The following is a 21,386-nucleotide window of genomic DNA, read 5'->3' as shown; positions in this document are numbered from 1 at the left end:
TTTTTTTGCTTATTCGTGTACAGATCAAGTCAGGATGAAATATGAATCAGAAATAAGCAAACAATAACAAAAATGCAGGCGTGAAAAGAGACAAAAAAGGACAGTACAGGCAAGATAAGGAACAACTTCAAATAACAATAGTTTTGTAATATTTTCACAAATTATTGTCTTCTTTTTCATGATGAATTACGTTTAAGACTTCAGATAATCAGAAAAGTAATTTTTAAAGATGGTAAACATTTATCTATAAGTATAATGCACAATTTTGCACAGAATAATGACAAGGTTGATAACATCAGAAACGTCAGAGACCAAAAGTATAGAACATCAGTTAAAGAGAAAGTGAAAATATTAAAAAATTGTAAGTGCCACTAAATTATAAAGGTCAGACCAGTAGACCTTTGTGCGTTTACAGCTTTAACAGGTGCTGATGAGAAAAAAAATGCACGGATCAGATTGAAACTTGAACCTTTTGTGTAAAAATTCTCCCACAGTGTAAATTTGACATTTTGTTTAAATGTGTTTCTTTAATTTTTTCATGTATAAAGAAATGTATTTATCAAGGTGTTTTCTAAGTCGCAATGAGCAGCAACTCATAGAAATACTCTCACTGCACAGGATGTGTTTTACCCAGCACTCATTTTATTGCATTTATTGTTACACAAACAGTCAAGCTTGACCACAGTACAGTCAGGCCTCTGTGACAATCTTTGGATTTCTTCCTGACTTTGAGAAAAGTGACGTTTCACAATCCTCATAGGCACTACACCTACAAAAATATAAAGAAATAAAGAAAACCATTTATTCCTTAAGGATTCTTTCATACGTTTAAAGTAAGATGCTTAAATTAAGAAAAAACGTAAGTACATATCACACAATTGTTTTCACATTTTCAGCAAACAAAACATGTAGCAGCAACTTTTACAGATGAGAGGGCGCAAATACAGAATTGCCTGCTTTAAAACTGATATTTAGTACATGTTTAACTTCATTTACTACCAATTAGATATTTATTTTGTAATAAAGATCCCAGGGTTTGGGCTTTTATTTTGAAGGAGATGTTCAAAAAAATGCTTTTAAACAAAGATCTGAATAGAAATGAGATCAATTGATGTAAACTTGAGAAAAATTATTCTCTAGCACTGTCATTAGAGCGAGCCAAATGCACGGTTTGCTTTTTGATGAATCATTGCTTCTCGTTTTATTTTTGGCCGGCGTGTCCAGTGTGTAAAAGGTCCCAGATACCGCCTCAGAGAGCTGGAGCCTCATTCCTGCATTAAAAAAGAAAAAGAAAACTACCAGCTTTAAAGCCAACCTGACAGAAGTTAGACTATGCAGCAACACACACATTTCTGTCAATGGGGAAAAACTGTCAAAGCATTTGTCTCATAAGTGGCTCACTCCATGCTTTTGAGGAGGAATAACTCTTGCAACAAAATAGACTTTAATAAGAACATGACTTGCAGACATCTGGGACAGAATCCATCATCTAAGGAACTGGAAAGGCATGTAGGCATTGAGTTAAAAAGGTTGAAAAACTGACTTTAGCTTCCTTTATTTTTTGTTTTCTGTGGATTTCCTGCTGTGCGGTGCTTTTAGAAGCTCCCAGTCCGCCTCATTCTCACATCGCTGGACTTTGCTGAAATAGGTCTTGATGAGCTTCTTGGCCTCAGCTTTAACTGTGACACAAAGTTGGGTTAGTAAGACTCTTGTAGAAACCAAAAAACCGACAATTTTCTGTTCAAAGCCCAGCTTACCTTGATCCTTTCCCACTTTTTCTGCAAGAAGGTGCGACAAGTAGCGAGCAAACGCCTTGAATAGCTCCTAGAAGAAAACATATCTATTTATTAGGTCAGTGCAAACATACTGAGTCTTAAAACGGTAGGAAAAAAAACCCCCACCTTGGTGGCAAACTTTCCCTGAGTGTACAAGGGGTCCAGGTAACGGACTACAACCTCAGCCGCCTCCTTCAGGGTCACGGGCTTCACCGCTTTGCTGCGCGACTGCAGGACTTTATGCTGCACGTTGGGGTTGAACGTCACTCTTTTGCTTCCGCCGGTAAGTCGGCTGCGCTTTGGCGGTGGAGGCGACTCCCTGTCTGCTTCAATCTGGAAAGATTTGGGTGAGAAACTAAACACGGAGTACGACTAGAATCTTTTTGGGAAACGTACCTCTTCTGGATTTGATTCCTCATCAGGTTGGCTTTTTCTGTTTGAGAAGGTGAAATGGTTAGAAATGCTTATTAAGTAAAGTATCAAAATTATCAGGTGGATGAAAATTACTCTGAGGTAAGAATCATATCCTGTCCGGACGATTCTTGAACTACTTTCAGTGGTTTCTCCTCTTCATCATCAGTGATAACCATCACTTCAGTTTTAGTTTCCTCAGTGTCTGATGCCACAGGGCTGCTTGGGGAGCGCTGCTGCCAGCCGTTTTCCTGAGAAACCGCAGCTGTTGAATCAACTATTGCACTTTCTGCTTCATTGGGCGCCTCCTCTTCCTCACATTTCGTCTCCTCTTCCTCACATTTTGTCTGCTCTGGCAGTTTCTTCTGAAAGTACTGGAAGATGTTGTGGGAGCTCTTTGCTGCCTCTGCCAGCTTCTGCTGCTTTTTGCTGACGCCTCTGCCTCCTTTCGATGGGCTGACTGTGGAAGCACCGGCGGCGGGCGCTCGGACGAATGGCGAGATCGTCTCTTTTTCGGTCTCCCTGATCTTCTTTGCGTCCGACTCTCCTGAGGTGTCGCAGACAAACCCGCCACTCTCTGTCCCTTTGTCGGGGATGTCAGACATGGAGGCTTTCAGCAGCTCTCTGGCAGTCACGTAGGGGTTCGAGGAGCCCCTTTGGCCTGCTCCTACTCTCTTTCGTTTAATCTGGTTGAACAATGGAGATCGGAGAGACATGACTAAAAAAGCTCGAGGAATATTGTCCAAAAAGTTTTGACGGCAGATCTTACAGAGTACATCTCAGACGCAGAGGTGAAGCCCTGCAGCTCAGCAGGATATGTAAACGAAGAAGAGGAGGAAGCCTCCTCCTTGAGCTTCATCTCAGCTTCTCTGGATGTCCTGCTCTCGTCTGCTCCATTATTTTTAGCTTCAGAAGAAGGCGTTGCTTTCATCTCTAAAACCTTTAGAACGAAAGGGAAAACATTTTATTGGACCTTTACAAAAAGACAAAACAGCCAAATAATCTGCAGCTACCTGTTTTAGGATGGCTGCTTTGTACAAGTTTGAGGATTTGCTTTTTTTGAAGATTTCATATTCCATATCAACAGCTAGCAAAAGACTGTCATCACTGAAAACAAATTAAAAAAAGTGTTTATTTTTGGACATAATGTATTGATCCAAGAAAGAGGACAGAAGAGTTGGACTCACTTAAATGCACCTTCTGCCCCCTGCTGGCCTTGTAGGGCCTCCTGTAGGCGGGATAGGCAGTGCTCTCTGGTCTGAGAAATAAACCAACATTTTTAAAAAGTCACTCATTTAAGTTCAAATATTAAAAAAAATAAAAGTTTTTATTTTTATTTAGAGGAAAGTATTTCTTAAACATGTTATTTGAAATAGTAAGCTTTCAAAAACTTTTAGTATTGATGAGTCCGAGTTTCTGTGGAGCTGCAAATGAAGGCAGCATTTCCGTGGAGTGCAGTCTTTAACTTGTACCTTCACGGTGAGCTTGGGGATCTTATCGCTGCTGGCCTCCCTGAGCGGACAATCGGGATCTGCACAGCAGGCAATGCTGGTTATTCCACGAATCCACCTCAAACTGCTTAAGACCTTTCTTTATCGAGATTACCTGGCAGAACGAAGTCTTCACTTTGACTGTCAGAGCCCTAAAAAACACACCTATTAGTAAAATATCCACTTTGATTTAGTCAGATGAGGTAGAAAACTACTTGTACTGTAAATTATTAGGATCTCATGTTTGTAATCTACTTCATGTGTTTCTCTTTAAGGTTTTTCCGAAGCCAAGAAGAGAAAAAAATATATTTATAAACCAAAAAGTCCTAAAATGTTTGGTTTCTGATGTTTTAAATTCCTGTTTTTTTATTTTAGTCGTTAAAAGCTTTGGCCAAATCACTTTGGGCGTTCTATTATTACGGCTGCCAACAGCTGGCATCCAGATGTGTGGAAAGAGGACATGAAAACACATGTAGAGTTTTGTAGGAAAAGTTTGTGTGGATTCACCTTCCGCAGCTTCATCTGCTTCTTAAAGAGCTCTGAAAACTCTTTTTTCCTCTTCGCGCCCTCATCTTCACCACTGCCTCCCTCCTCTTCGTCGTACCTGCAAGGTGACACGTCAACATGGCGTTCTAGCAGCAGAGACAGCTGTGATCTGGACAGAAGCAGGCCTGCCTTTCAAAGCCGTAGCCCTTCTTTCCTCCTCCGTAGAGGCTCGGCTGGAAGCCGAAGGCGCCTCTGGGTTCGCTGCTCTGGGCCGCCTCGGTCCTGGTGCTGAGTGCGGCCGCTCTCTCCAGCTGCGCCCGCACCATCTTGGGGTTACGGCAAAAGTCGCAGGCTCCTGCGCAGTTTGGCGTCTTGTTCCCAAAAAACTTGGAGATGGAGGCATGGCGACAACTGATGAGAGGGGAAGAATACACATAGCACCAAATCATTAGACCCATGGATTATCAGAGCTTTTGTTATAAGGAGTCTGCAACTCAAAATAGGGATTAAAAACAAAAAACTGAGACAAAAGCTTCACAAAAGTTTGCAGTGATTTTAGATTTCTGGTACAAAGTTTTTTCTAATGATTCCCTACAGTATTCTTAATTTATATGGAATTCTTTTGACTGTTTTTTTTTACCTAGAATAGGTTGTTTCTAAATCCTAGTTGTTCAGCAGGTTTCACACGCCAAATATTCAGCCTATTTAAGAAACTAATTCAGAAACTACAACAACCAACCCTCTCCTGTACAAAACAGAGAAGTGCCTCCAGAGGAGGTGGAGAAAAGCTGAGGCAGACCAAGACTCTGAAGAAAAGGGTCACTCCCAAGCAGGACTGTCAAGGAGAGAACAGCTGCTGAGGAGGGCAAGGAAAAGAAAAACGACTACAAACGTGGGAACATCGACAAGAAAGGAAAGGGGGAGATGATCTCCAGAACTTGACCTCAGGCTCACAACTATTCGTGGCGTGCTCACAGAGAAGTGTGGGAAAGCAGTAAAAACTTTCACAGGTAGGTGACTTCAGTCCTTTTTGCCACAGACCAACAGAGAAGCATCTGAAGGAGGCTCTTTTTAATGATTAAAAAAAGAAAAAAAAACAGCTTTGGTGCTGCAAATTTCTACATCTGTAACAATTCTAATACTTTTAGTTCATCTGTTGAACCACAGAAAACATTGGCAAGAACGTCAATATTCCTCCAAATCTTTTAGTTCAAGTCTCAAATTAGCATTTTTACAACACCTCTCAGCTAGACACACCCGACTCCCCACAACGACAAAGTCAACAGTCGGACACTCCGCCCATTCCAGCCTGCAGAGGACGGATGATTTTGTTGAAACTCCCACTTAACAGGATTCTCTTCATACTGAAGAGTAAAGAAAAGAAATGGAACAAAAAGCACATGCTTCTCTCATTGAGCTCTTCTTTCTTATTGTAATAATGATACACAATGGCAACTGTAAAAGACCACAAACCATGTTTTTGGTGTTCTTGTGGCCTTTTTTCTGATTATGGAGGACATGGATAAAGAAATGTAAGCATAACATTGCATTTCTGAGTATTTCTTTATTGGAAGCAGATGAAAAACATTGTACTTGTGATGTAGAAAATACACCACAAGCTCCCTGATCCGCTGACGTCTCCACCTGTAGACGACTAGATCCGTGTAAGTCTTTGTTGTCCTTGTCTGAGCTGGTATCTGGCTGGAAGCTGTACGGCTGGATATCTCCAATATTATTCGCCATTTTTGTTGCACTGGTAATGTTAGGTTGGGAGTTGTAAGCTAGTGGGAAAAGTGTATATATGTACCGGTATGTAAAAAAAATAGCTCAGTTATGGGTACCGGGAAGGGGGGCGTGGTTGCTCTGCACTAAGAGTCCCGCCCACAACTCAGAGGAAAATTTCGAATGAACTACTGCCTCTCTGCAGAAAATAAGTCTTAGAAAATGACCCCCTTTATGATTTAGGCTAAAAATGATTATAAATGGTTATAATCATAATAAATAAAAGCCAACTGGGAACGCTTTGAAAACAGAACAAAAAGTGATCGGAGTGGATCTTTAAAAGCTTGATCCTGATCACAGCAAACCTCATCCGAAAATAAAATCTACGCCTTTATCTGTCCCCTCAGCAGGATGGACGCCAAAGAAGAAAGCTTGGGCCTCCTGAAGACGATATGGGTGAAGCTACAGGGTCTGTCCAGTGAGAACCCAATAGATCTGGGAGCTTTCTTCATCCTCTTAGCTTTCATCTGTGAGTCCCACGCCGGTTTGTCCAATTCTCCGCCTGACGTGATCTGGTCATTAAGTTGCTATTCCTCCACAGTGATGTTCACGCTCGCGTTAGTGCTGATCCCCGTGAGCTACTGCTGCTGCTGCTGTCGCAAAAAGAAGTAGGAGGGAGTCGGCTTTGAGGGGAACATGGTCCACTGAAGTGGGAAGACATCAAACACTCAAGCGCAGAGGCTCTTTCAAGGCCAAACCATCCATTCTTAAGAATGCTGCTGACATATATCATACAGTAAAGGGTGTGCCCTATTCTGAAACTGGCAACCAGTAAAACAGTGTCACGACAGGCTGCCAAACACGCCTGATTTCTGGAAAAGCAGCATTCCAGGGAGCATCCCTGCCCAACAGGAACCCTTCAGTTTAGAGGAAAAGGAGGGACCGGCCGCGAGCACCAAACAGTAGTAAAGAAGATCAAACAGGGGTACCAACGGAGAGCCGTGGAGGTTTACTACCATCAAGTATTCTCAAAGTTATGCCTGAAATGTCTGATTTTTGAACAGAAACTTTGTGTCACATGATATAAATGTTTCCGCTTTCTTTTCACACTTTCAAAACCCTAAATATCCGTCTACAACTGAAGGACTTTGGATAAAATGTTTTAAAACAAATTGACTGCAGCAAACATTTACCTCTCCTGCTCACAAAACAGCACCATGGCTTCAAAGTCAGTGATGGCGCTTTTATCCGACTCCTTCGCAGAGCCGCGTTTTTCCTGAGAAAAGGGGTCTTCGGTTATAAAACAGAAAGAATGAGATCCTTCTAGTTGAGCTCAGTTGGTAATCGGACCTGTCTTCGGTTGACCTCCTGTCGGATGAGGAAGTTTATTTGCTCCTTATCTTTGGGAGAGTAGTAGGTGCGACATGAGGAGGGGAGGCCGTCTCTGCCGGCGCGACCCGACTCTTGGTAGTAACTAGCCAGTGATTTAGCCAGGTTCCAATGAGCTACAAATCTACAAAAAAACCACAACCACAATAAAAAAACATGTAGATCTGAATCTGACATAGAGCGAATCACAAATCTTTACCTGACATTAGCTTTATCGACCCCCATACCAAAGCTGATGGTAGCAACGATGACCAGCACCTTCCCCTGCATCCACTCATTCTGTGCTTCTGTGCGATCTCCTGCTTTCAAACCTGCAAAGGTTTACCCCAAAGTGTGGGTCATTTCTGACCCAGAGTATACACCAGGCAGTAAAAAAAACAAAAAACAAACAAACGAGCCTACCTGCATGATATGGTTTGGCCAAGACGCCAAGCTTAGTCAGCTGGTAAGCCACAGTTTCACAGCCTTCTCTGGTTCGACAGTAAACGATCCCGCAGCCCTGTTCCCAAACACAAACATTTATCTACGACAGCAGCTTTCAGAAAACACAAGCGGATGGTGTAACAGGATAAAAAAGTGAGTAAAAAGGCTAAGACAACAGTTTAAAATGCTTAAAATAAAGCTCAGCCATGTGTGTTGACACAGTAAGAATAACCTCGCTACTCTGTGGGACTCAGAAAGATTAGAGTTCTTTTTGTACGAACCAGAGATTTTCAAGCTCTAAAAATAACCAGACTCACACCATCAATAATCCAAAAGTTACTATCTGGTTTAGATACAACCCTTTATAAATGTAACCACTATAAGTTCCAGTTTACATACAACAAAAAGTGACAGAGGTCATGATGGTCATGATGGCAACATTCATCAGATCCACAAAACATTCCTGCTTTTATTGGGAAAAAGGTTGGAAAATATAGTAGATTTAAAAAATAATGTTATACATTATAAGTTAGTTATAAGTTTTTTTTCTATTCTATTCATAAAACTGTAAAGCTTTAAGAAGACCACAAACAGGTAAAAAAATGACTTTTAAAGACCCACTCTGATGAAAACTGTATTTTCTTGTTTTTTTACAAGTTCTTGTAACCTTTTTTCCCGTAATTGAGGACATATTTTGAAAAAATTAAGCTTAAAATAGCAATTCTTAGTATTTCTTTATTTAAATCGTTAATCAGGAGCATGACAAAAAAAAAAGCAGTTTGAAGACTAGCGTATTACTGTCATCGAAAAAAAAAGCAGGGTGGACCACTGAGACAACTACATTGTAATTTTGGGCTATATAAATAAAACTTGAATTGAATTGAACTGGGAACACTTTAAAATAGATCAAAAGATGAACGGAGTGGCTCTTGAAATACAGCAGGGTGTCACGTCAATTTTTCTATGAAACAACATTTTGTTAAAATATTGATTTATTTGCCAAATTTACACTGTAAACTAATTGCTGAAAAATTACTTTTTTATTACTTGTAACTTTCTCTGATAGAAGTGGAACTTTTATTAATAAAACAATAAACAGCTTTGTTAGAAATAATGATAATTGTTATTTTTGTTATTGTTGTTTCAGCTCTGTTGTTAAGGTTTTGTTATTTTTATTTTTACTTTTGTCATTTGCTTGTGGGAAATAAATGAACCCTGACCCATTTATTCCAAAAACTAAAATTGTCCAAAAACTAAAATTATGTGGAATGTACCACAGAAAACATTTCTGCTGTTTTCCCGTTTTGTTTTATCGGTACGCCTGCACAAGAAATCGCAAATTTAACGTTATCGCGATATCAAGCTGTGCAATCTGCATATCACGAAAGACGGCAAAAATTGTAATAAATGGTTACCTTAAATGTACTAAAACAATCTTATGGTAGCTTGAAGTATTTAACGAATCAAATAAATCCCTTTATGCATTTAACCAATCGGATGGACACCTATATGTTGACCAATCGTATGGAGCCCTTTCATGTTAGATATTTGTCTCCTATGTCGACACGCGTCATTTAGAGTTTAATGTTTAAACTGTTGCAATGAAATGGGAATGATGTTTCTGGTTGTTTTGCTATTCGTTCATGTACCGCAAGTTATATTGTCAATATTGATCAATAATATTGCGATTTTTCCTCACATCACGCAGCCCTATTCATGGGTTTATTAAAAAAGGACAAAAAAGTTCATTCTTAATTTTACAATAAACAAGAAAGACGATTTTTGTCTGAAAAACTCTACGAGGAATTGTTTTTTAAAGAAAATAAAGAGATGGATTTAAAGAATCCATATTGTATTTCCTGAAATAAAGATGGTGAAGTGATTCCCTAAAATGTAACATAAAAAACAAGACACGTCATTCTTTTACGCAAAATTATAAGTCTTTATCATATTAGTAACATTTTACCACCACAGGAAAGGAAAAGCAAAATTTTACAATAGAAAAAAAGTCTAAAAAAATAAATGTAAATATAGAAGATGATTTTCTACGTTCCAATATTATCTTAAATAATGTAAGGAAGTTCTACAAACCTGTCCATTTGAGCCATTCTCCATTTCCAGAGCCTTCCTAATGAAGGCATGAAGGTGCACATAAGGGTTGGGCAGCAGGTCCCTGAAGATTACATCATAGTACAAATTACTCCGAAAAACAGGCGTAACGAACGACAGCGGCGAGCTCAGCCTCAATGACTTCACGATGTCTTCTTGGACATTCTTGGGCGCCGTTGCCGTCAAAGCCAAGCAGGGCACTCCCGGCATGCGAGCTCGCAGCTCACCCAGCTTAAGATAGTCTGGTCTAAAATCATGGCCCCACTGGGAGACACAGTGAGCTTCGTCCACAGCCACGTAGGACAGCAGACTGCGGGAGCACAGGTCAGTCAAGCAAGGCTGGAATGAGGGGGAAGCCACCATCTCTGGAGTGATGTACAGAAGCTTCAGCTTGGGGCTGCTGCTCCCCAGATCGGCCAGGATGAGACGGCGCTCACCCACATTGAGCTTGGAGTTGATGGAACAGGCGGGGATGTTCAGCTCCTTCAGATGGTTGACTTGGTCCTTGAAAGAGGAGAAGCGGTGAACACACACACACACACACACACACAAGGCTGCTCCAACTCACAAACATTGTGTTTGGCTGTTGTTTGCATTTTTGCGTCACATTTTTTGCAGCTATGTATGTCAGAGGTCTGCAGCCATTTGGGCCTGTTTCTCACTGATCAAAACCTTACAGGAAAGTCTTAGATCACGCTTTTGAAAATGTTGATGCTACTTTGCATTTGGATCCCCGTTACTTTAGAGATATACATTAATCATATTTCTTTTTTGTCATTTATAAAACACAGAAATATACAGAGAAAAAGATGGTTTCCTTAAATTGTTTTTTACTTTCGACAGAAGCTCATAGGACTTCATCCTGTGTTTCACAGGATCATCCCACTAAATTTAATGTCCTCCCATGAAAAATATTAAACAAAACAAGTCAAAAATCAAATTTTCTCTTGTTATTCCTTAAGTCTACTTTGGTGTCAGCCTTTTCTTTTCACTCACTACTACCGTTATTCTGAACATGACTTTATTCGTTAATGATTCAAAAGAAATATTTACCATAAAGAAATGTATTTTCTTAAAAACTCTCTTCTGTTGCTGTTGTTCACCTTTCAGGGATTCCTACAGCAAATCAGCTTTCAGTGAATTGCACTTGTGGTTTGGCAGAGATTTTTACGCCAGATTTCCTTTTGAGGTGCCATTTCTAATCAAATGTGTGCATTGTTTTTATTTGATTTCAAAGATAAACATAAAATGAAAATAAACACAAGAGTTAAAAATTGACAGGTAAAACAAAGCATAAATTAAAATCGTAAATAAAAGAAAGCAATCATTAAAGATCAAACATTTAAAAAAAAAAAAGTAAATTATGTGGCATCATTAAATTGCCACAGTCAAACAAGGCGCTGTAGATTTAAAACAAAATAAAATAAACACAACAGCTACAAGATTAAAACAATTAAAGGTAGAAAGTACAAATAAGTGCCATAAAAACACAACACAACTGTAAAACACACCAGCAAAACAAAGTCTCTGGGGAGCTTGGCTATTAAAATATTTTTTTAGATTTTTTTTTTTTTTTTTTTAAAGAATGCTCAGTGGCAACGCATTCTACAGCTTCAATGCACATATTGAAATCTGAGCTTCCTCTTGGACCTCAGTACCTCCAGGAGAGCTGATCAGCTGATTTGAGGCACCAGGTTGGGGTGTAAGGCCGCAGAAGCTCCGAGAGATACGGCGGTGCATGGTTATTTAACCCTTGTGCTGTCTTAAATGACCCCACCCTTACATTGACGTGTTCTCCCTACCATGACAAAGGTGGATAAAGGTGGAAAGATTTCATGTAATCCATGGACACCAGTGAAGATCACAAAACTTTGAAGAAAAAAGGTTCAGCGCACTGTCTAGTGGGTCTAGATGACCCAACTCCCAATGTTAAAGTGCCTAGGACAGCACAAGGGTTAAAGATTTAAAAACAAATAAAAGAATTTTAAAATGAACTCTAAAATTCCCAGGCAGCCATTGAAGGGTAGCCAGGATGAGGGTGACATGGTTCCTCATACCAACCAGAACCCCAGCAGCTGGACCAGCTGGAGACGTCAGAGGGACGACTGTGGGACTCCGAAATACAGACAATGACAATAATCCAGCCAATCCTTGCATGGATTACTGTATCAAAATGTTGTTTCTGTAAAAATGGTTTAACCTTCACTTGACTAAAGTATTAATCGTTTATGAAATCTGTGCACTCCGGAGAAAAGTTAGAGAACACAAGGCCTCTTAACCTGTCAGATGATCTTATTGTTCTAGGAGCACCTCGGTCATAAATGTATAACCTAAGTAATTTAAACTGATTCACTGAGTAAATTTTCAAAGTAGGGCTATTATTTTCTTTTTCTTTCACCAGAGATCCATTAGGGGGGGGGGGGGGGATTAAAGAGCGACCTGTGTCTTCCACAGGTTTGCAGACTCCTGACCAAAGTGATGAGGAAGTGTCAATGGAAGAGAAAAACTGACCTGGATTAAGGCGATCAGCGGGGAAATGACCAGAGTGATGCCCTCTGCCAGCATTGCAGGCAACTGATAGCAAAGAGACTTTCCTGCTCCAGTGGGCATACACACGAACACATCCCTGTCACCTGCACAAAGACAACAACCACCACACAATTCAGACTCAACACCGTTCGCGACAGCCAAAGACGCTAATTAGCAAAACAACAACGTACTTAGGGGTGAAAAAACAACAATAACAAACGGTTTGTTGTCTTACCTTTGAGGACTGCTTTGATGACATCTTCCTGCAGTTTAGACCTAAAATTATTGAACCCAAAGTGTGTTTTTAAAGCCTGTTTTAAACTTGTCATCGCTTTTTCCCCTTTCTTTAAAGTAGTCGGTTAAAGCTTTGCATCGTCGCAAGCTGATGACGCCACCGTGAAAGCGACAGAACGAAAAAAATTTGAATGGGGGGGGGGGTATATAAACGTTTTATAAAATTGCATTAAAAATACAAAAAAAATGTATATATTTTTTTATATTTACTAATTATTTTTCCCGCTGGAAAAAAAAATCGAGCTGATTGGTTCACCTGCCTCTCAGTTTCTGATTATTTTCATTCAATTGGAATTTCCCAACGCTAAAAAATGCATGCAAATCGGAGGTGGACCATGTAATTTTGCAATGTAAATACTATGCATGGCATAGAGACACACTAAAAGGAAAATCAAGTTAAATAAATAAAAATTCCATGGAATATTTAGGGTTAGGATTATTGAAAGTTTGACAAAGAAATGCAAATTTTTTTGCCTGGGGGAAGGATCACAGTCTTGTTTTAGGCATTCTGTATATTTTAAACAAGGTGAGGCTATTTAATTTTGTTTTAATAAAATAGAAATCCTGAAAAAATTCAAATCAAAAAGTTTTCAAGGAAATTGTTAAAACCCAATGGTAATTTTAGTTGATAAATGTAACTGTTTTGAGTTCCTTTTCTAGCAAAATGTTGTTGTTTTCTTTGTTTTTTAATCCCGATGTATGATTTAATTTTCCTCTTGTGTTAGTTTTCTGTTACCATCCACAATGGTAATCCTAACAATTATTAGGAAATGGCTGACATACAGGACCACTGATCTCCCTCGATCTAGGGGCTCTTCACAAGATCTCACCCTGTGGGGTTAAAGTTGTCCCAAGAACGATGAGCAAAAATCCCAGAACCACACGGGGCGACCAAGTGAATGACCTGCAGAGAGCTGGGAACAAAGTTACACACTACGGTGCCAGGGACTCAAATCCTGCAGTGCCAGACGTGTCCCCCTACTAAAGCCAGTACATGTACTTAAGTCTGCTAGAGAGTATTTGGATGATCCAGGAGAGGATTGGGAGAATGTCCTATGGTCAGATGAAACCAAAATAGAACTTTTTGGTAAGAATTCTACTCGTTGTGTTCAGAGGAGAAGTAATGCTGAGTTGCACCCAAAGAACACCATACCTACTGTAAAGCACGGAGGTGGAAACATCATGCTTTGGGGGTGTTTTTTAACAAAGGCACCAGGACAACTGATCCATATAAATGAAAGAATGAATGGGATCGTGTATTGTCAGATTTGGAGTATAAACCTCCTTCCACCAGCAATGATATTGAAGATGTAACGTGGCTGGGTCTTTCAGCATGACAAGGATCCGAAACACACTGGCCGGGTTACGAAGTGGCATTGTAAGAAACATTTCAAGGCCCGGGAGTGGCCTAGCCAGCCTCCAGGTCTCGGCCCCACAGAAAATCTTTGGAGGAAGTTGAAAGTCCATGTTGCACAGCAACAGCCCCAAAACATCACTGCTCTAGAGGAGATCTGCATGGAGGAATGGGCCAAAATACCAGCAACAGTTTTTGGAAACCTTGTGAAGACTTACCAAAAATGTTTGACCACTGTCATTGCCAACAAAGGGTATACTGTATAACAAGGTATTGAGTTGAACTTTTGTTATAGACCAAATACTCATTTTCCAACATAATTTACAAATACATTCTTTAAAAATCAGACAATGTAATGTTTTTTACTTTTCCTCCCATTTATTGTCTCATAAGATATGCCAATTATGAAAAGTGCAGGCCTCTCGACTTTTTAAGTTGGAGAACCTGCTAAATGGGTCGCTGACTAAATCCTTTTTTGCCCCCACAGTATATATTTTCGTCAGCAATACAACTTTAATCTAAATACATTGGAACACAAACAAATCAATCCAATAGCAACCACTTACATCTTCCAAAAGCATTAGAAAGCTAAATCACAGAGAAGTCTCTGTGTGCAAGGACAGCTCCTCTGCATCCAATGCTGACCTGTGTCTTCTCCCTAGTTTTCTCCACAAATGTGATCTAGAACTTGGCACACCATAAATCTTCTTTTCATTTTTGAATGCTGCGAATTGGAGATTTGCCCTCTGCCATTCAAATAAAGGAAGTGCCCTCTCTGGACATGCCAGATTTTGTTTATTTTGATTTTTTACAACTATATTGGACAAATGAGAATCCCCTGAAGCTTCACTTGGCTGAAATCCACTAATGATGTGTGCTGACTCTAACACAACACTAAGGTTAAATTTAATCAAGATTTTAAAAAAGGTGGAAAAATATATTTTCTGGGGAAAATAATTGTAAACTTATTTGATTCAATAAAAGTAAACAATATTTAAAGAAAAGTAATGTACATTTTTCTGGAACAAAAGTCATGCAGGGCTCAAGGACCTTTCTAAAAACTATTCTCAGTTAAAAGTAAATACATTTATAACAAGATCTGTCCAAATATGTTAGAAATAAATACACAATGAATCTAGATGCTACTGTCTGTAATTAAACACAAAAGTTTGTACCTATTTGCATTTTATCTGGCCTACTTTGACAAAACTAACCCAAATACGCATGCACTGGGTTTTGCAGAAAGCTGTCAACATAAAAAAGACAAAACAAAACAATTTTAACATGATTTAATTAGCATTTCAGAATATATCTATCTATATATCTATATATAGATAGATATATAGATATATATACAGATCAGGTACTTTATGCAAGATTGTGCAAACAACTTCAAAAGTCAGTCAGCCTAAAAAAAAAAACATTGAGGAATATAAATTGAAGCAAGTTTATATCACAAAAATGTAAATTGATTACATATTGTTGTAGAATATTTGTCAATTTGCCAATACTTAGTTTTAAGGTAATATATGTATCACTAAATATTTTTAATGTTTTTTCAACAGTGCTGCAAAAAAATGATATGATTCTATATAATCATTCATTACAGTGCATTTGTTGCAGGTATATGTTTGTTATAATAGAAGTGCTAGATTTCTCTCAAATACAGGAAAATGCTTGTGTGCAAAGGATCACATGTGAAAGGCTGGTAAGCAGCTTCACAGTACAGCAATAGCAGCAGAGTTTGGTCACATAGCAAAGCTCTTAGGTAGAACATTGATGGTATCATACAGCAAGATTCTAGATTTCTTAATCTAGTTTTTAATACTTTAATATGTTAGTGATTTCAAAAGGAGGAGCTGGAAGGAAGCTTAACCCCACATACACGATGTGGGGCAGAGACAGTGGTTTTTCCCTCTTGGAGACCTGATTACCAAATCCTTAACTATCTCAACTGTCCCAAACAAGGGGTACAGCTTTTCGGTGAAGGTCTCGTTGTAGGTGTAAATATGCAGCCGTTTCTCCACGTCATAAAAGGATAACTGCTCGTTGTTGTAGTCAAGGTAGACGCCAACCTTGCTGGGGATGAGACCCTGCGGCAGAGCAGTGAAGGGCACGGTGAGTGCCTTTAGCTCAGTGCCCCTCTCCAGCCGCAGGGTCAGATACCCGGTGTCAGTGTTCAGAGACTTGAAGCCTTTCCTCAGGGCTGACTCTTTTGCCACTCCCAGTCGCCAGTCACGTTCGCCCACTTCTGCTTCCCAGTAGTGGCGACCAGAGCCCAAACCCTTCATCCCAACGGCACACCACCAGCCGTCGAAACGCTGGTGGTAGTTGGGAACTTCCTTCCTCTCGAAGCCGCAACGCATCCGCTTCTCATCGGCAGAGATGAGCAGATCTGGATTGGCTGTGTCCATATCGAGGTTCACCTCCACTGCAGGGAAAAACAATATGCCAAAGGTTGAAAAAAACTTTAATCTACTAAATATTACATTTAATAATTTTTTTTCTGTACCTGCTGCATCTGTAATCCAATCCCACACTGGAAAAACAGTAAAATACAGTATTTTTTTTTAGAACGACAATGATGAGGAGACTGATTTGTTACCATAGTGCCAATAAAAACAACACATAATTACCTCAATAACAGAATGAAATTTCATGAAAAGAATGACATCTCTAATATCCATTATGAAGATAATACTCAGAAAAAAGCTATTTTTAAATGAACAACTCCTAAAAACATAGCAAACGAGGCACTTTAACTACCATGATAGGGTGATGACTCACAAAAGCACTAGTGCCACTTTTTGAGGTTTTTTTGAGTTGAAAGAAACCCTTTAAAGTGAAGTCTTTAAAATTTAAAGACCTACCAGGCTGAGGAATGTAGGAAATGCCTCCTGGAAGATTAAAAACAATTGTTGTTTTTATTAAGTATTAAAAATTAGAAGAAAAAGAATTGTTCTTTAAATGTTCTTTTTCTTCTACAAACCGATCTTCTGAGTCCTTTGTTTCCATAGAAGCCACTGCTGAGGAATGGTGTCCTGCAAAGCGGGAAGGAAGACAACTTTCACACTAATTTTTAGACGGGACAAGTCCTTTGTGAGTTTTAGATCAAACCTTATCCGGCTGCTGTGACATCAGAGTCCACATAACCAGCTCCATAGCTGTTAACAGATTAGGGAAGCGGCCCCACCGCCAGGAAGACTCCAGATCCTCCAGGACCTTTGCTACTGGTTCTCCTGGCCACACACTTTGCTGCAAGAGCACTGAGTGAGTGAGTGTACCAGCAAATATAATTGCAATAATATCTTACAGTTTGAAATAATGCTTCTTACCTCAGGTTGAGCTCGCAGATCCTTTATCCAGTTGTAGATCACAGTTTTAGCTATCTGAACTTCCTCTACATTGATAAAATCCAGTTGCTTTTCCTCAGTCTTCTCTGTCCAATCATCAGTCTGCATGGGCCTCTTCTTAACACAGAAGGAATGAATTCTAGCAAATATACTTCTATTAATATGAACATGCTTGTCTAATTAAGAATAGGATGCACATCTACTGTTATTGTTGTCTGGATGTTTCCAGACCATTACCTTGCTCTCCAGCATGTTTGCCCACTGCAGGATGAAGATCCTGCAGAGGGACGTTGGCCAGATGTCATCCTGGTTAAAGATGTGCTCCAGAACTTCTGACCTCTGTGGAGGAAAAAAAGCAGACATGAAAACAGAATATTGAGCAAAGATGAAAAAGGAAAGCTGTGGTGAGAGCATTAGAGATTAGAGAAAGAGAGGTAGAGATGGAGGTAGCAGAGATGACGATGCTGAGGTTTTCGTTGGGAGTGAGGAAGATGGATAAGATCAGGAATTCATCCATCAGATGTTAGATGTTTTGGAGATCAATGGAAGGCTGAGGCTGAAGTTGGAGCTCCCAGGGAAGAAACTTAGAGTGAGAAAGATCCAGAGAAGAGAATTTGATGGAGGCAAATTATTTGCCATGCATAGAAAAATAGATATGTCAAAAGATTCTTACCCCATTGGCATATTTTTAAATAAACAAAAAAAACGCCAAAAAAAGGTCTCACCAAGAATTCTTATTTGAAGGACAAAAATGTAGTCACTAAGACATGTTTTGTCAAACTAAGATTATTTTGCTATTGAAAAACTTTCTTGATAAGTTTATGTTTCTTGTAAGCCATAAATAATACACATTTTCTTGAACAAAGGATCTCTTTGTTTTTCTTAAGATTCCGTTTTTGTAGTGTGACAACACCTGAAAGGAAGGAGCCAAAAGGTAAAGAGGAGGAATGAAGTGTAAGGTGGTGCAGATACTCATTTAGATGTTTTTGTAATCTTCTTGCATTAAAAGACTCAAAGTATACTTGAATAGTCTGGGAAAGTTCCTATAGTAGGACATCCAGCTATTTATGTGGAAGATACTGAGCTTTTTCTAATTTTAGTGAACAAAATAGAGCTTTATGATACACAAGCACAAGAAAAAAAGGTTTGGAAACGGCTGGTAATGTCATTTAACTCCTGGAGAATAAGATATTTAAAAAATATATATCCTGGAACAACTGAGTCAAAGCTGGGATCTCTTACCTGTTTGAGTAATACCAAAACACTGAATAAAAAAATCTGGCATTCATGATTTAATGATCAAAAGTTGCCAAAAATATCTGTTTATAGATAAAGCTCTATATGCTGTATGGTGCAATCGAGTGACATGTAAGTTGAAGATGTTCTCAACTTCCATCTAGTGGTTTCAGGTGGTTAAAGACCCACTCCAATCAGGTTTGGAAAAGATGTAAAAGCATTCCCGGTGTTCTTTTAATAATGATTATGCCGTTTTTAGCCAAATCCAAAAATCTGTTTCATTTTCTAGGACATAGTTTCTGCACAAGTTCATTACAAATTTGCCTCTGAGTTGTGGGAATTGTGTAAGCGCGTCACCACTTCCTATTATCAACATGGTAACAAAAGCGGTGAGCAATTTTTTAGTTATCCAGCTGTACACTTTTGAGCCAGATGCTAGCTCAAACGAGGAAAACAAAGACGAACGTGTATCGAATCATCTATGACGTGGATGCATCAGGATGGAGCGGAACAGGAGCTTGTGGCCTGCCCCGCGTATTTTCTTTCAGAAATATGATTGTCTTTTATCTGTATATGTTGCCTGCTCATGATTCAGAACAAATTGAATAAAGAAACACTCAGAAAGGCAATTTTTAGATTAAAGGGGCTATAGCATGCTTTTCTTAAGCCTTTCAGAGTAATACTACATCCATGTATATGATAATATATTTCCTTTGGCACACTAAAGAAAGATTTTTTAAATGAAATATTAGTTATTTTTGCAGATCCTTATCCTACCCTGATGTAAGACGACTCGATCTCTGAGGCACCAGCGTTCACTCCTTGTGAGTGCCGCTCATTATATGACGTAAACCTAGAGCCGGCCTCGGCAGCGTGTCCGTGTTTTGCCCACAAAAACAAACATCTGAATGTTTGCAGAGAAAGATGTGCATATTGTGCATATAAAAGGAAACGAAAGAACACGGAGAAAGTGCGTGTGCGCGTTAGCCTGGGGCGATGCTGGCAGCACAGACTCTTCCTGGAAGAGGCTGTTCTCCCTTGTCTACGTCACAATATGAGCACCCGGTTATTTTCATGGATTGGGAAGGCTTGGTGCTCAGAGATGTGTGAATGGAGCAAAATACCCCTTTAGGGTTGTTTTTTGTGAGGAATTAACATTATAATACACTTAAAAGCTCAAAAAGTTGACTTTGCATAATATACCTAAAACTTGACTGAAGATTGCAGAGCGGTGAGGGTCCTTTTATTTATATTTTCAATACCTATTAATGAAAAAGATGTACCTGACACACTCTTTTCAGTTCTCCTGCCAGCTCCACAACAAACAGTTGATCCTTTTCCAAAGGCTCCTTCTCAGACCTTTTAGCTTTTTTGTGCAACTCCTGTGAAAGACACACAAATAAAGGAGGAACAATTGTTTGGAGCCCTACCACCCCCGTCAAAGAAGACATTTACATAACGTTGGTTCATAAGTGCTTCACAAAGGAGACACCGCCTGATTAAAATGCACATCACAGCTCCGATCCCATCAGTGAAACACAGTCAGCACTCTTGCCAGACTAAGTAATGCATGAAATTGCTCTTTTTTTTCTTCTTAAAAAAATATAACCGAAATGCGCAGTCATGTGATGCAATGACAATGTTGCCATGTCAGCCATCCCCTAAAGTATCAAGGTGACCCAAAAGAGGTTTAACTTTAAACATGATGTGATGAGAAAAAATAAAAACAAACCTTATTCTTGGCAATTAAGTACTTGGCTGGCTCCACCATGAAATGAAAACACTGCATCATCTTGTCGGCTTTCTTGGACAAATCCTAGAAATTAAAAATAAAAGCACACAAATAAAAAAAAAGTTTTTTTATTTCTTAATACTGAGATTCACAGAGTGTTCACAACCACAACACTTGTAGCTACACATTACTGCAGCAGTAACTGTCCTTTGGTGGCATTTGTACTGGAGGGCAGGTAATGTTTACCTCCAAAACACCAACACGTCATGGAGATTGTTAGACGTGGGACGGAAACTCTGCACTGATTCTCAGAAAACAAAGAGTGATCCAAACAGCATGTTGAAGGAGAGGGATGTTAGGTAATTTGATTAAGAAAAGACATGAACAGATGTGATGATTAACTGAGCCAGAATGAAACAGTTTGAAACAAAACAGACTTCTGTCTGCTGTCTGAACTGATTCCTTTGTTAACCTAGCTTGCACCTAAGGGTAAAAACAAGCTTCTCTGCAGTGTATTGCATGAAATTATTGAATGCAATAAGTTGCAGATACAATTTCAGTCTTAAATTGGCTCCAATAAGTTATAGCTTCTTCATTCATATACACATTTAATATACTAAATGAATAAATGAAAAACAAATGATCCTTGTTTTAGTCATGATGTGACATAACATGACAGTGCAGGTTTTGACAGTGACCCAGTTGCAGAGCAGCTGATGAAAGGCATAAACATAATGCATTATCGCTGCAGTAATCATCTAATAGATGATGTAAAAAGATTGTTATGCTGCTGCTAAGAAGCTTTCTTTGGGGATTTCTTTGCACCTGCCTGGTCATGGCTACTGAACGTTCGTCCCCGCAGTGCGCATATTCTACAAAGATGTTACAAAACAAAAACCTACAAAAACAAAAGGTTATTTGTAACAAATTTGTGAAATCGTACTTACCTTTACCCCAGATTACTGTGAACGTTTTCTTTACTTGAGAAATGAAAGACAGCAGAAGCTTTGCAGCGAAGTGTCTGGTCTGCGTGCTGCAGTGTCTGACCTTGTTTACAAACGGACTGAAAGTCAGCACGTCGGG

At 39.3% G+C, this 21,386-nt stretch overlaps 2 protein-coding genes and 1 long non-coding RNA gene across 5 annotated transcripts; 1 reads left to right on the top strand and 2 right to left on the bottom strand.

The window, feature by feature from the left end:
* Window positions 1-620: 620 nt before the first annotated feature.
* recql5 (RecQ like helicase 5) lies at window positions 621-12,741 on the bottom strand. 2 transcript variants are annotated; one of them, XM_011478352.3, is made up of 20 exons: window positions 12,570-12,741; window positions 12,317-12,438; window positions 9,788-10,309; window positions 7,676-7,772; window positions 7,473-7,584; window positions 7,235-7,397; window positions 7,078-7,160; window positions 4,352-4,573; window positions 4,184-4,280; window positions 3,792-3,828; window positions 3,659-3,717; window positions 3,374-3,444; window positions 3,200-3,293; window positions 2,956-3,126; window positions 2,283-2,872; window positions 2,172-2,208; window positions 1,902-2,108; window positions 1,758-1,824; window positions 1,544-1,679; window positions 621-1,271 (listed from the first exon to the last, which is right to left on the bottom strand). In XM_011478352.3, the coding sequence occupies exons 1-19, from the start codon at window positions 12,661-12,663 to the stop codon at window positions 1,555-1,557; spliced, it is 2,970 nt and encodes a 989-aa protein (XP_011476654.1). In that variant the 5' UTR covers window positions 12,664-12,741; the 3' UTR covers window positions 621-1,271; window positions 1,544-1,554. The 2 variants fall into 2 exon arrangements, with proteins under 2 accessions (XP_011476654.1, XP_011476653.1); XM_011478351.3 differs by having other exon boundaries at window positions 621-1,679.
* On the top strand, window positions 4,626-8,807 carry LOC105354589. Its single transcript, XR_909178.3, has 3 exons — window positions 4,626-5,172; window positions 6,292-6,413; window positions 6,486-8,807. It is a non-coding gene; the product is annotated as an uncharacterized LOC105354589 (long non-coding RNA).
* A 2,514-nt stretch (window positions 12,742-15,255) lies between the features above and the next one.
* Window positions 15,256-21,386, bottom strand: LOC101161243 (butyrophilin subfamily 3 member A1). Of its 2 annotated transcripts, none has more exons than XM_004071533.3 (10): window positions 21,251-21,386; window positions 20,304-20,387; window positions 19,855-19,953; window positions 17,573-17,674; window positions 17,318-17,452; window positions 17,100-17,237; window positions 16,972-17,023; window positions 16,853-16,879; window positions 16,495-16,521; window positions 15,256-16,413 (listed from the first exon to the last, which is right to left on the bottom strand). In XM_004071533.3, exons 2-10 carry the CDS (start codon window positions 20,361-20,363, stop codon window positions 15,854-15,856), a joined length of 1,200 nt encoding a protein of 399 aa, XP_004071581.1. In that variant the 5' UTR covers window positions 20,364-20,387; window positions 21,251-21,386; the 3' UTR covers window positions 15,256-15,853. The 2 variants fall into 2 exon arrangements, with proteins under 2 accessions (XP_004071581.1, XP_011476652.1); XM_011478350.2 differs by having other exon boundaries at window positions 17,318-17,449.

The sequence above is a fragment of the Oryzias latipes genome, chromosome 8 (genome assembly GCF_002234675.1).
Source record: "Oryzias latipes chromosome 8, ASM223467v1".
Classification (NCBI taxonomy): Eukaryota; Metazoa; Chordata; class Actinopteri; order Beloniformes; family Adrianichthyidae; genus Oryzias; species Oryzias latipes.
The sequence above is the reverse complement of the archived record's forward strand: the minus strand, read 5'-3'. Positions and strand labels throughout refer to the sequence as shown.

Excerpts from the sequence above, each read along its gene's own strand:
- recql5 (XM_011478351.3), bottom strand. The coding sequence starts at position 12,663 with ATGACAAGTTTAAAACAGGCTTTAAAAACACACTTTGGGTTCAATAAT. Across the intron at positions 3,127-3,199 it reads AAGCAGCCATCCTAAAACAG|GTTTTAGAGATGAAAGCAAC; the intron begins GTAGCTGCAGAT and ends TTCGTTCTAAAG. Across the intron at positions 2,209-2,282 it reads GATATGATTCTTACCTCAGA|AAAAAGCCAACCTGATGAGG; the intron begins GTAATTTTCATC and ends CTTCTCAAACAG.
- LOC101161243 (XM_004071533.3), bottom strand. The coding sequence starts at position 20,363 with ATGATGCAGTGTTTTCATTTCATGGTGGAGCCAGCCAAGTACTTAATT. Across the intron at positions 19,954-20,303 it reads ACTTAATTGCCAAGAATAAG|GAGTTGCACAAAAAAGCTAA; the intron begins GTTTGTTTTTAT and ends TGTCTTTCACAG. Across the intron at positions 17,675-19,854 it reads AACTGAAAAGAGTGTGTCAG|AGGTCAGAAGTTCTGGAGCA; the intron begins GTACATCTTTTT and ends TTTCCTCCACAG.